At 50.4% G+C, this 13,047-nt stretch overlaps 4 protein-coding genes across 4 annotated transcripts; 1 reads left to right on the forward strand and 3 right to left on the reverse strand.

The window, feature by feature from the left end:
* Nucleotides 1-267: 267 nt before the first annotated feature.
* On the reverse strand, nucleotides 268-4,755 carry Pmar_PMAR025860 (UDP-glucose 6-dehydrogenase, putative; the record flags this gene model as incomplete). Its single annotated transcript, XM_002766709.1, has 23 exons — nucleotides 4,409-4,755; nucleotides 4,228-4,362; nucleotides 4,130-4,186; nucleotides 3,940-4,086; nucleotides 3,746-3,895; nucleotides 3,627-3,690; nucleotides 3,244-3,393; nucleotides 3,086-3,192; nucleotides 2,910-3,037; nucleotides 2,821-2,865; nucleotides 2,451-2,559; nucleotides 2,325-2,408; nucleotides 2,086-2,189; nucleotides 1,930-2,041; nucleotides 1,750-1,884; nucleotides 1,537-1,702; nucleotides 1,421-1,489; nucleotides 1,290-1,377; nucleotides 1,156-1,243; nucleotides 875-952; nucleotides 555-829; nucleotides 422-511; nucleotides 268-379 (listed from the first exon to the last, which is right to left on the reverse strand). Exons 1-23 carry the CDS (start codon nucleotides 4,745-4,747, stop codon nucleotides 268-270), a joined length of 2,832 nt encoding a protein of 943 aa, XP_002766755.1. The 5' UTR covers nucleotides 4,748-4,755.
* Nucleotides 4,756-4,865: 110 nt separating this feature from the next.
* On the reverse strand, nucleotides 4,866-5,632 carry Pmar_PMAR025861 (hypothetical protein; the record flags this gene model as incomplete). The annotated part of the gene is made up of 4 exons (XM_002766710.1): nucleotides 4,866-5,001; nucleotides 5,086-5,158; nucleotides 5,212-5,277; nucleotides 5,518-5,632. 4 exons carry the CDS (start codon nucleotides 5,630-5,632, stop codon nucleotides 4,866-4,868), a joined length of 390 nt encoding a protein of 129 aa, XP_002766756.1.
* A 1,765-nt stretch (nucleotides 5,633-7,397) lies between these two features.
* On the forward strand, nucleotides 7,398-8,677 carry Pmar_PMAR025862 (conserved hypothetical protein). The gene is made up of 2 exons (XM_002766711.1): nucleotides 7,398-7,610; nucleotides 7,662-8,677. Exons 1-2 carry the CDS (start codon nucleotides 7,404-7,406, stop codon nucleotides 8,169-8,171), a joined length of 717 nt encoding a protein of 238 aa, XP_002766757.1. The 5' UTR covers nucleotides 7,398-7,403; the 3' UTR covers nucleotides 8,172-8,677.
* A 655-nt stretch (nucleotides 8,678-9,332) lies between these two features.
* Nucleotides 9,333-12,766, reverse strand: Pmar_PMAR025863 (hypothetical protein; the record flags this gene model as incomplete). Its single annotated transcript, XM_002766712.1, has 16 exons — nucleotides 9,333-9,469; nucleotides 9,520-9,735; nucleotides 9,777-9,867; nucleotides 9,920-10,038; nucleotides 10,085-10,152; nucleotides 10,197-10,318; nucleotides 10,360-10,696; nucleotides 10,953-11,205; nucleotides 11,255-11,325; nucleotides 11,372-11,508; nucleotides 11,552-11,805; nucleotides 11,871-11,940; nucleotides 12,035-12,160; nucleotides 12,208-12,456; nucleotides 12,499-12,595; nucleotides 12,639-12,766. 16 exons carry the CDS (start codon nucleotides 12,764-12,766, stop codon nucleotides 9,333-9,335), a joined length of 2,475 nt encoding a protein of 824 aa, XP_002766758.1.
* Between the last annotated feature and the right edge of the window lie 281 nt (nucleotides 12,767-13,047).

The raw sequence follows: 13,047 nt of genomic DNA on the forward strand, positions 1-13,047 counted from the left end.
ATGTCGATGAGGTCTAGGCAGGCTCGGGTAGCGAGTCGAACTCAAATCGATCACGTGATCGATTTGCGCGCGACCTCGAAATATATATCCAACTACCTTTTGTAGCGCGCGCGTTGCCGTTGGTGTTCGGCATGATACTATATACCCATAAGGGAACTCTTAACACAACAATGTAAGGTTCCAACGACATGAACTGTGATATGGATGAACACACATGCACGAGGGCGGCCTCCTCTACAGTCTCATTCGAGATGTTTCTGTAAGCAGTCACATGCCCAACTCAGGGGAGTCCGTAACGGATCGTGGAGTTGCTTTAATGAGGCCACGGTTTCTCAATGCCTTGCCTATAGCATGGACCTCGAAGCCTATTTTGATCAGACTGAAAGAAGAGTGTCTTCACTTCACGGCTGTCTTCTTTTACCTCCCATGATTCAGGATGTTGCGACCATCAAATATGAAGGCAGGTTTGATCATAGTATTGAAGTACTCCTCATAAGGAAGCTCCTTAAACCTGTACAGCCACTTGCCAAGGCCAGCAGACAAGTCTAACTTACATATCCCATTCAGTGAGCACAACAATAGCATGGGAGCCCTTCGCTGCACTAGCGGGGTCGATAGCTGACACGAACTGCTTGTCGAAGTCGAAAGACATATCATGATCGGAAAACTCCAGCAGTGCCTGATGGAAACATATTCCAGTGAACTCCCTATTCCTCCTTGATACCTGCTCTCGAGTAACCTGGGGGTCGTACACGTGCAGAATGGCACCATCGTGCATGAGCTGAGCGCACACCGACAAAGCTGCCGTCTCACGAGTGTCACCAGTGTCCTACAAAAAGGCTGATAGATGAACCCAATAGGTCAACACACTGACCTTCTTGAAGGCAAAGCCAAGGATACAGATCTTCTTTCCCTGCACTGTGTTGAACATCGAGTTAATTATCGTTTGGACCTGCCAGTGGGCACAACTGTGACGCTGTGGTTAAGGCCCCGTTGAAATATATGTTAGCTTCCCTCAGCTGAGCTCTGAAGTTTCCTCACTAATTATAGGAGATCACATCAATTCAGTAGAAGTGTCAGAAACCAATAAGAATTATTCATATTGTCACTAATCACATGTAGTTGACCATGTGCATAATTTCCCCCCACACTCACAAAATGGGTTTTCTGCAAATCGTTCATCTCGACTACTTGTCGCCAGTAGTTCGCCACTTCAGGGAGGTTAAACTGTTCACAGAGGTACCTATCTCAACGGCAGCCATTCGGACGCCACATCCTATGCTGTTTACACCAAGTTGAGGATGTCTTTTTGGAAGCACGATCCACCAAAGCCGACAGAGGCGCTGAGGAACTTAGGACCGATGCGAGAGTCAGTGCCTGCTCGTGTTATCAAGGAGTAGCCAAACTCGAGAACGCCGACCTATGGCATGTGCGACTTCATTCACATCAGCCCCTGTCTTTTCACACAACATCGAAATGGCGTTAATACCTGCGTTACGGGGCCCTATAAAGAACTTACTCCCACAGGCGTCGCACTAGAAACCCTTTGAGCCAAGAAGGCGTTGGCCACTAGTTTGGAGAGCTCGCTGGACCACAGGTTAGTAGTAATGATGCGCTCACGAGGCACCCAACTGGCGTAGACTCCAACAACCACGTCGATAGCAAAGCGACCGTCACTATTCTGGGGTCCTCCAATGAGAACCTTAGCAGCCATCAATGACTCTCGCCGGCTCATGCCAGTCTTATTACCCTATCAGGATTCGCCAGGTCCGCCATAGCCGTGCCTTCAGCCAGGAACTCAGGATTGCTAAGAATAACGTATTTCTGAGATGTGCCTTGGCCATCCAAGACCCTCTGTAGGGCAGCGGCCGTCCTCACCGGCACCTGAGCCATGAAGTCAAGGTTGCGCCCTCAGTGCTGGCCACTCACAGTGCTCTTCTCAATGATGATCTTAGGGCCTCTCGCATGAGCCGCTATTGTTCGGCCCGCTCCCTCCCACGGCGCCAGATTAGCAGCCCGCCCTGCTCCTTGACCGTGTTTCCTGTCCATAGCAGTGACCCCAGCTACATACACTGCGAGTACTACTTGGTCGGAGTGTTCACCGACACGAATATGATATCACAATCAGCAACAGCAGAGGCGACGTTGGTCGAGAAGTGCAGGTTACGACCGCGGCATTCCTTCACGATCTGACAACAGCATCATCCCTCAATACACATTACTTCACGACTAAAGAAATTTTTAAGGCCGAGAAAAATTTTCACTGTAAAAATGGAAAAAATTTTAGATCTTGGTTTTTTGGTCTTGCGTGCTCAGGAGAAGACCTCAGCGAGTCCCGGTTCGTATATAGGCAGCTCGTCCGAGTTCCATGCAGCAATGCGCTCTTCCGATAAGTCCACGACACAGACCTAACACCAGAGTGTATGCCGAGGTGAGTAGTAACAGATTACTTGTATATGTGGGCATTTGTACGCTATCATAGCCATCGTAGGACCCCCAACATATCCAGCACCAATACAGCAGACACGCGTAGTGCATATGTTGCGAATCGGCGAGTTCCTACATATCATCTCCATTCTCGACAGACAACAACGATCCTACCCCAAGTTCAGATTAACCTCGGGAACCCTCGTCATAGTTCTAATAGGAACGAGATAGCTGCCCTCGGGTGTAATGCATTGACGAACCCAAGAACAGAGCGTGAATATTGAAACGCCTTGGTTAATCCCGAATCGCAGCGTTTCCAATAGAAGACCATGTGCACTAATCACATAGCATATAGAGTCTATGATAGTCCAAGAGCCTCGACCATTCCCCTACTGTCCTACAGCCGACCCATGCACTCCCTCCTCAATATGATTTCGCCTGAACACACAAGTGAACAAATTTCACTCACGGTTTCGACCTACCATAAGCAGCTACTGAGCTGTTTCTGATGCCGGACGTTGGCTTCGGGCTTAGCCAGAGTGAGGGCTCCCGGGGGATACCAGTCGGCTAGCATTTCATAAGCTCTACGTAGAGCGTGGATAGCGATGGGCTGAACAGGAGCGCTGCAACAGGCTGGAGTGAGTGGGACACGTTTTACATTGTGAACCAGAAGGTTGCCTATCGGATCTTGGAATGCCGCGGGAGGTACGAGCAACGGCGCAGATCGCGGGGTTGAGCGAGCGGAACTAGGAGGGCAGCGGACACCTGACAACCCGTGCATTCATTTCCCGCGGAGGTTCGATCCCCACAGCCTACTTCCATCACAGCTGGTCTCAAGCATATAACTGTCGTCATTACTACACATGCTGTCCGCATCTAGCCTTCCCCGTGCCATCCTCAACAACACGTCTAACGCGCTATAACGATTCCGAGCCGTTGACAACAAAGGCGTTATGGATGTAGAATCTGCGGAGAGGCAAACTACTACTGCCAGTGTGGGGAAAAGGTGCGCATAGTCGGCTACATGCGTTGGTGACCGAATGTGAAAATTCTGAGCGGAAACTTCCAAAAAATATTGTTATTCATACGAATTCGGGTAGAAGTGTACATAAATCAATAAACACTTTCCAAAATTTTCATATCGCCACCAACACATGTAGCCGACCATGTAGATATTCTTATTTCGTGGCGACTATTACTCTTCCCCTGAGAATCTCTGAACTTGTGAGCGTGGACCTCAGCTACTATCCAACTTCTAGGTATCTACCGGGACGAATTCGTTACAGCGACTGCTATAGAGCGTAGCCCATGATATTACAAAATTACGGTATGTCTCCTCGGCCAAGTACACGGGACCATCACCACATGCATAATTCACTGCTGCCATAAAGATATGGGCCTCGCCGGAGCTTCGGAAGTAACACAAAAGTTTACCCGCAATCTGGGGTTCCGGAGGAATATACACCGACTACAACGACCATCTGAACGCTGATGCGCATACTTGTTTTCTACCCTAGAGAATCGGCTGATGACCGCATAGACCTGCTCACGCGTCGACTCAGGCGGTAGATTCTTGAGACAGACCACCACCGTCACTTTAGTGTCCGAGATATGACCATTCGTGGTAGTAAAGGGCAACATGCCTTCATAGGAGTATATCTGGACACATCTACGGACCACTCTGGCTGAGCCCATTCCCCACCTGACGCCCTTTAATAGTGTGAAGTTTACGTCTGTTTGAGGCCAGTGTGGCTATGACCTGTCGTGCAGGTGAGCACCGGCCTTGGAGCGAGAGCTCACCTGCCCATCACGAGCATTGCCGCGGGTCCCGACTACTACCGGCCGACTCTGGTGCATGCCCGCTACGGCCAATAATGCACCTTCCCTGTGGGTGAAAACGCAAACCAGTGAACCCGCAGGGTCGCACAATTCCACCTAGATGGGGACATCCACACACACGACGAGCTGCTACGACTTATACCTTTTCTATCGAGCCATAGGTGGTCAACCAATTCGAATAGAACTTGGCAACAGCTGCCATCTCAGCAGGGCTCAGATCGTACCCTGTCGTGTTAGGCGGCATAGGCATGTTGGTGAGCAGGACCGTACGGCTGAGCTCCTCCACCTCTGGGAATGACAATAATGTCTGCGGCGCCTTGGCCATTGGTGTGAAGTCGGTGGCCATCAGCACGACCGACCGAGGATGCCGTCTAGCCTGGGAGGCTTTTCGCCTGATGCCACTCTTACGAGGGTAATGCTGCTGAGGTGGGAGGTGTAGCCGATTGGATTCATCACAATGAAATTGAAATTGAGAAGTCATATGGTACTACCAGAGATATCTTTAACGCCAAAATACGCAACAGTACCATAAATCCTCGAAAATGCTGCAAATAGCAGAAAGAACTATTAAACTCTATCAGTTGCACCTGGGAGGGAGTCTACGACCCATCGACCTCCTCCACGACCTTTGCGATGTCAGCCACGATCACTTCCCTGCGGACGGTGGTCTCGTCTCTACCCATGTGGTTATAGTAGAGCCACAGCCTCTTCAATCGCCACCCGCAGGGACGCCGGCTAAAGTCCGGAACATAACACGCCCGAGTCGGGGTGAGGCTAGGAAACGGATGGGCTTGAATATTTGACCACAACCGTCTGTACTCTCTTCCATTGAAGGCCACTACCATTGCCGACCAAGTTCCGTCTATACCAGCGCACTCGAACCTCCCACTGCCTGACGACCGCATCCAGCCGCACCTATTCAGCGCCGCCTGACTCCCCTACTACCTTTGCGGCCTCTACTTGCTCCTCCTCTCCCGATCTGGATAGGACCATATGGCGAACTACGATCGTCTGAACATATGCTGGCCAGCAATCCCTGTATTGCTGAGGTGTTTAGAAAGTCCACAGGTCGACCGTACCGCCCTCCGTCGAACAATGCTCTCATGCCGTCAGCATGGGAGTGGCAGTGTCGAGCGACCAAGCATACTATACGAGGATACATTACAAGGGAAAGTGACTATGCAGTGGTGGTCTAATAGGGGGTCTCACTAGTTCACCGGCAGAGCTCATACCCAACAATAACATCACTACATAGGCTTGTAAGTTGCTCGACCACAGCTGGGACCTTGCAGACTTCCACAGACAATGACCGCACGCACTGACCGAACTTCTTGCTCTCAGCACGGCCATCGACGTCGAGGAACATATAGTAGTCCACGGAGGCTAATGCCTTCGTGATGGTAAATGACCAGCCTTGCACACCCACACTGTATGCAAGGCACTACACGAGATGGAGCCGGGCATTCTCTTTCCGGTCAGCTACACATCTTCCTCAATACTGCTTCGCAATATGAGAGGTCTCACCCAGGTGCCTAGTGGCGGCTAGCATTCTATAGCACAGTAATCACCTGTCTGCAACGCGAGCTTGCGAGTCCCATCAGCGATGAACCAAAATGCTTTTTCTTGCATCTCGTGCAGTTAGGTCAAACTAAATAACTCATTTTGGCAATTTCACGTCGACAATCCTTTCCTCTGTGCGGGTGATGGGTTTTTGGTGTAACAACTCATAGCTCGAGCCTTCATGGCCTCACTTCAGACGATCCTGTGTAAGTCACTGTCAATAGGAGTATCAAACAGAATGGGATTGATTCGGTCCTTCTCACACACGCAACACAGCTTGTTCGCGTGAACGAATCGTTCCTTGTCACGGCACGTTCGAGTTAGGCTACGTCAATGACATCAACGCAATGTGGTCATCCAATAAACGTCGAGCGGCTCTGACAAATCCTCTTATTGTCTAATATTAAGCGAGAGTGCCAATCTTCGGAACATCCGTAATGACGAAAAAATCGTGACGCAAGCGGTTTTAGAGTGGTTCTTTGCGTGAACATGTCTGCCGATCTCCTGACAATGTACGCGAACCCATCGTTCTGCGCTTCGGAATTCACACATGGTTTATTCCGAATCAAGCCGTGAAGAGCCTCTCCCAACGCGAGGTCGAGCAAGGACGACTGCCATGCAAGCATCACTGGTGCTGCCACAGCACGTCGGTGTGACATCGTCACTTACAGTGTCACTTCAGTGACGCGAATCAGAGCTATTCTCTGACATGCCAGTACGGTGAACTCTGTGCTGCATACATTCTCGACGGTCTCTCTCCCTCCTCACTATCGCTGGTTGACTCCCTCACGGCCCTATAGGCACTCTAGGCCAGGGATAAGACCGACCTCCTTTAAAGAGTACGAGGTCGTCTATCACGTCCCCTTGGGGCTGATCATTGATCAGCTCGACACTGCGGTGTCACGTCAATGCCGAAGGTTTACTGAGCATTCCTGAGAGCGGCCCGGCTTCTGACTTTCCTCCTGGCCTGCAATTAGGCCGGTCTGCGGTAGTTCGCACCATGATCTGCCATTCTCCACATGCTGTGCTTGTTGTGTTCCTTTCTGGTTTCCTTGAGCTATGTCTCCAGGATTTCCCAACGATACGTTCGACCATGGGAAGCCTCCTCAGGCCAACTCGCACTGTTGAGCCGCAGGACAGCCCAGATCGGTCCCACTGTCGGCAGCAACGGGGTCAGAACCTTTGTCCTTTACTTGAGTAACTCACAGGGCTGTATGACATCACCATAGGCTACCGTCAGCAACCACTATCAACGTCCTTATTGCCTTTTGAGTCTCCTGGGCATGCAATCTATAGCCAATATGGAGGAACTCGTGAAGCAATATGCTGGACAGGTTCCCATTCCTTCAGCCTGATATGGACGAGAAAGACTAATATGCTATGCACAGCTATGGTAATCATGCATGGCAGCGATTCGAGGAATCAATTTTCCAGGTTCTAACCGTCGTACGCACTTCGACGTATATGTGCCTTCGTGAATCTATCTTTCCTATCACTGCTCTTGTCAGCTAATTTTTGGAGTGGCTTGCTTGCTTTTGCGTGATGCGAGATGCTCATAATTGATATCTATTAGCCATATGTTCCAACCGCTGCTTCCTCCAATGTCTTACACCGCCGGGAACGCTCCTTCCGGTGGTAGGAGGTACACCACCAGCGGTGCATCGCCGGCACAGTACCACTCATCAAGGCAACTACTCCCCAAATCGCGGGTCCAGAGAGCGGTTCCTGGTGACGGGAGCGAAGGCTTGGGAAGCGGTATAAGGCAACAGTTGTATAAAACCAAAGTGAGAGTCATCAGAACTTTATGCAAACAAGAATACATTGCATGGTTTCAGTTTTGCCGTCACTTTATTCGAGGAAGCTGCAAGTATGGTGAAGATTGTACCTATGCTCATTCTATAGAGGAGCTCGCCGCACGTCCAAACTTCTACAAGACTAAGATCTGTACGAGGCCCAACTGCAACGACCCTGACTGCCAATATGCTCATTCTATATATGAGCTACAAGACTTCTATGCTAAGGAGGCTGATAGGATCTGTCCAAGTTTTCTTGCGGGTCAATGCAATGACAGTTCGTGCCCGATGTCTCACAATCGTACCCAGGCGAGCGAGATGATGTTGGCTCAGTGCTTCAATTTGATGAAGTCTAATACAGACCGAACAGTTGCAGCACCACAGCATTCTTCTCCTAGCCTTCAAGTGGTCTCCTCTGCAGAGTCTAGCAGTTCGCATAGCGATCCTCGTTCTGCCGTGAACCCGCTTGCCCAAGATACTTCTTTAGAATCCTTGTTGAGCTCATTCCCTTCGCTTTCTGGGTATGAATATCGCTCTCGATACGATGTTTAACACCATTCCGTGATCAGGTGTCTCAATCATTTTCCCCATAAAATTGGTTAGTTAGATTGTGATATTTGGTACTGGATTCTTATGATCTTCTGTCTACGACCTAAATATACTTTTCGTAACATTTCATATTATCAACGTGGCCGCTTCCGTTGCCACGCAGGCGAGCGTTGGAGAATATTACTGCTCGTCACTCTTTCATGCGCGTAAACTTAGTATTACGCTCGAGGCATTTTATATTGGCTATAAAGTATAGCGAGTGACTGTAGGTTGAAGCTCTATCTCGTTAACGACCCTCTACAGAAGTTTACACCCAGAAGGCAGTAGAACTATCAAGCCGTGGTTGGGCTGTCTCTTTGTCTACACTGCTGTAACTCCCAACAACTTTTGCTCCATATGGTCAATTATTTTCTAAAATGTATGTAAGTTTCCACCTGAATTTCAGCGAGCTAGGTTGAGATTCGACGGATACTCACTACAAGGGGGCCTATTCTGACAAAGTTTTCTCCCTCTGGAGATCATTGCGTTACAAGGTCAATCACGGTTCAAAAGCACATAAGAGTGATAATCACTCAGTGATTCCAGCTGAGTCTTGCGCTAAAGCAGATATGAGAAAACTATCGAGTATCAGTCTCACGCGTCTTTAACCCTCGTAATCAGATCGGATTCGGATGTGTTAACAACAAGTCGTTGTCTGCTGACATGGCCCCACAACCGACTCGTAAACAATTATGATAATCAACGATAATTCAATCATCGCTGAGTAATTAGCCATTCCTGGTGAGTTTTCCCGGGTTGATTCGAATTAAGCCGCAGGCTTCACTTCCTGGTGGTGCCCTTCTGTCAATTCCTTCCAAGTTTCGGCCTTGCGACCATACTCGCACCGGAACCCGAAGACTTTGATTTCTCACGAAGTTCTGAGGGCGTCTAAAATTAATGACTCTCAGGGGTGATGAGATCCCGGCAAGGTGATAGCCTGGCCGATACGCCGTGTATCGGCCACGTTGGTATCGTTAGGAGAGCGCCTCAACTTGGGTCGAAAGGTGCTTCGAAGAAGTAGCACGTTGAGATTCTCCTTCTCACTGAACAACTGTCATATGGAGAACCCACTCTAACAACTCACAGAGCGTAAACGTCAGAAACAGCAGTCGAGGGACAAATGCATTATGCTAGATCACACAGGTGACATGCCAACTTGGTCAAATATTTCGGAGGGGTCCGATTGACGTGAACTAATGGTCGCAGTATATTGATTCGTAAGGGAGAACACTGTAAGAAGCCTTCATCTACAGTGAGACAGCCTGAGTAACCATGATCAAATGCATCTTATGATTACAACGGAACTCATCACCAGCATAATGAGCCGCAGCTGAAGGCACGACTACTCCACGGCATTTAAGGGCTAGTGAGAGTGCTTCACGCCGAAGCGAGCGACTGGCAGCTGTTATACCCACGAGCTTCCACAAGCCCTCAGGAGGGAAATCGCTAAGAGGGTTGGGGAAGATCACTCTTTGAGATGGTCGGAGGACCCACAGGTTCACCAATGCATTCGCCGTATGCCGAGTAACTGAGCTCCAATGTGTGACGTAGAAGAGTCGTCTGACTCACTCGGTCGTGAAAGTAGACTCTGTTGGACACTCCTAGAGACATATGCTGGGAGACGCAGCTTCGCCTTGGCCATCGCCCAGAGTGCTAAGCTCTAAAACGTTGACAGTGGACACGCATGCCTTTGCCTGTCGGAGGAGACCAACCTGCGTCTCAGCCGAGAGGTGTGGCAATTCGTCCATGACCGACACGCTCATTTGTTGCACTCCGTCTGAGCAACCTCTCCATGCAAAAGACCACATTATCGACACCAAGTTGGCTGTCTCTGTAGAGAACAGTGGTAGCTGATACTTCTCAAAGCGGAGATCCACCTTTCCCGTCTGGTCTCGGACTTCCAGCTATTATAATATTCAAACGTTGCCAAATACTGTCGAACACACTGAAAGGCAATTCAAGGCGACTACGGTCAGACACGTTACAGACCTGTCAGCAAAGGTCCCTTCCACTTTAGCCAATGCAAACGCTAAAACACCGAGATCATGGAGGCTCATCGTGGATGGCGCACTCGAGGAGCTGATCGCTTGAATGTTGCACCACGATGGCCACTGAAAAAATACATGTCGAGAGCTGACGAATTATAGTCTACAGTATTCCCAGCCAATTTGTGGATAGCCCATACGAAATTGGCCATCTCCGCTCCGCTGAAATCGTCCAAGGAGACCCAAAGCAGCGGGTTGACGCTAGAGGTGGACTTCAATATAATGGAATGTATTTCGCATTTGGCACATGCCCAGAATATGCGGCTCAGCTGGCCAGGAGTGAAGTCTCGCCATTCTCGACGGTTACATTCCTCGACGAGGATCTCCAATACGTGTGTAGGGGACAAATCAGTCGGTCTGGCTGAACCACGACCTGACGAGAAGCCATCAGTCTTCGGAGTGGCGAGTCCGAGGGAAGCAATCAGCCCATGCGAAGCAATGTACCTAAGCCTGCCAGCTCAAACTCAACGGCAGAAGCTGTAGAGATGTCGCTCAGTGTCGTTGAGGTAAGTCTCTGAAATTCCTAAGAGCAAATACGGCAGGCTCGGTCAGGGAGCCTGACGCTGAACCAGCCCAACCAGTCGGTTCTGCTGGATCATCGTCACGAGCAGCCGGAAGACCTCCCGGCCATACCCGCGTGTCTTCAACAGAGCAGAGCAGATTTCCAAGGTCTGCTGTGGACCACAAGGGCCTTCCTGACCGAAGGTGATGAGGGTCAATATCGATTAGAAGCCGGCTGTCCGATACCTCGAGAGACTTGAGAGTTGCTTGCACCAAGGCTTGTGGCAACACATAGGTGGCACCAGTCTTCCCAAGAGCGTTCAAGAGGCGTTGCTCTGGCAAGAGGGTTTGTTGACTTTCCAATCCAGCCACACTCTCAGCTGCTGCTGCCACCTCTGCCGAAGGGATCAGCCCATAGCACCGTACCACCAATGCCATGACGTCCACCTTGCCTGAGGTCGGGAATCGCGATAAACCGTACGTATGGCACCTCTCACTCACTTCTACGAGGAGTGTCATCAGCGACCTCTTGCACAAGCGCCAAGGTCCTTCCCCATATCGCAGTCATAAGCCTGCTAGCTGATATACAACGAATAAGCTCAGACACGTCTTCCATACCGCGACACTCCATTGTTTTCGTTCGCTGCTGTCGGTGGCAACGCCCGGATGATATCACTGACCTCCCTAGCGTTCATAAGGGGGACCAGTCTCCTCAGGTGAGGTGCCAACTTCTCGATATTCAACCAGATTGGCAACTGTGCCAGAGATATCGACCAACCGGTCCGCGCTGGGTGCTACCTTGCCGTTGTACAGCTGTAGAGCACCATGAATAAGGCGTGCCATCGATTTCTCATTAAGGCTGCTGAAGTCCATCGACATAAACGGGTGTGATGCATCAATAGTGATGTCAGTGAGCTGCTCAACTCCGACGCGAGCACACGCCCAGACGACGCTGCTGAGGGCAGGAGCCGTGACACCGACCCACGACCCAGCCTCGCAATAGGAGACCAGCCGAGCCATGAGCGCTCGATTTGCAGAGATGGTTATACGGCCTGAGAGGCAACCCTTAGCAGTGCTGCTCCCAGACGGACGTTTCTATTGGCCTCCCCTGTCTCACCGGCATCTGAGGCCATACCCATCGAGAGTAGAAGAGATGCTAGCTGGACTGGGGCCATGCTGGACAGAATCTATACGAGAAATGAATTCACAGGAACCGCAATGTTGATTAGTGCTCGTCAGTTCGACAGAGTCAGAGCGGACGAGCCCCCCCAGCCTCCTTACGAGCCGTTCACTATCGACAGCTTCATGCACTGCCTTGAGCATCTGGGCTCGCGTGCTACGAATCCTCGCCAACGACCAACACAGCTCTTCGACGCAAGCTTCATAATTATGAGATCCACCGGTCGCCTGACCACACTTCGTTCACTTCTACCAAGTAGTGGGAGCTCACTCACCCAAGAGTCGTTCCTAATGGTCAGCAGAGCCGCTTCGATGGCCCATGATGGAGCCTGGCAGCCTCTCTCCAGTTTCACACAAGCCCGCAGGATTTGGCATACATCTCGAGGATTGCTTTCATCTATGGTCAGCGACGAGACTTGCTCCATGACGGCCTCGACAGCACTCTGCGACCAAGCTGACTTGTCCAGGGCCAAGGCCTCTAGATAGAGTGCAGCGCTACGGCTTGTGAACGTGAACGTATTCGCCTGGGCTCACAAACATGTGTCACCGATGCATGACTTTCCTACAGTTGTCAGTTTATATAGATGGACATAGAAGTCTTCATCTCGATGCTTCAACCGTGCCGCTGCCCAGACAACTTGACTCAAGCCCTCCACAGAGAACCTACCGCAGGCACCTCAACGCAGTGTTGCAGTCACGACCCTACTCCATCTCGAGTGATAGCAATGCTGCATTAAACAAGCCTCTCAGCTTGAATGCATTCCTGCACCGTTCATCAGCCGCTTTGGCCACATTGACAAGTCGAGCAATGGCGACGGGTAGCCGTGGCTTCATATAAGTTTCACTCTCGCAACCTTTAAGTTGCTATCTCCATCCCCACTGACTTGTCAAATCAACTCTCCTAATGTGGTAAAGATGCACAGAAATTCGCATGACGAATACTATACTGGTTAGATGGTAAGTCTATCTATCGCTAGCATAAGACACCGAAACACGTTGAGCCCAAGTCAGGAAGGGACCTGGAAACTGCTGAGCTAATAACTCTGCCCGATCCCGCGAATGCCTTTGACGAACGAGCCGATCACCCTAGAGTGGAGTCCGGTCAAGTAGCACAC

Source organism: Perkinsus marinus (assembly GCF_000006405.1).
Source record: "Perkinsus marinus ATCC 50983 genomic scaffold scf_1104296972058, whole genome shotgun sequence".
NCBI classification, from domain to species: Eukaryota; Perkinsozoa; order Perkinsida; family Perkinsidae; genus Perkinsus; species Perkinsus marinus.

Excerpts from the sequence above, each read along its gene's own strand:
- Pmar_PMAR025862 (XM_002766711.1), top strand. The coding sequence starts at position 7,404 with ATGTTCCAACCGCTGCTTCCTCCAATGTCTTACACCGCCGGGAACGCT. Across the intron at positions 7,611-7,661 it reads AACAGTTGTATAAAACCAAA|TTTTGCCGTCACTTTATTCG; the intron begins GTGAGAGTCATC and ends GCATGGTTTCAG.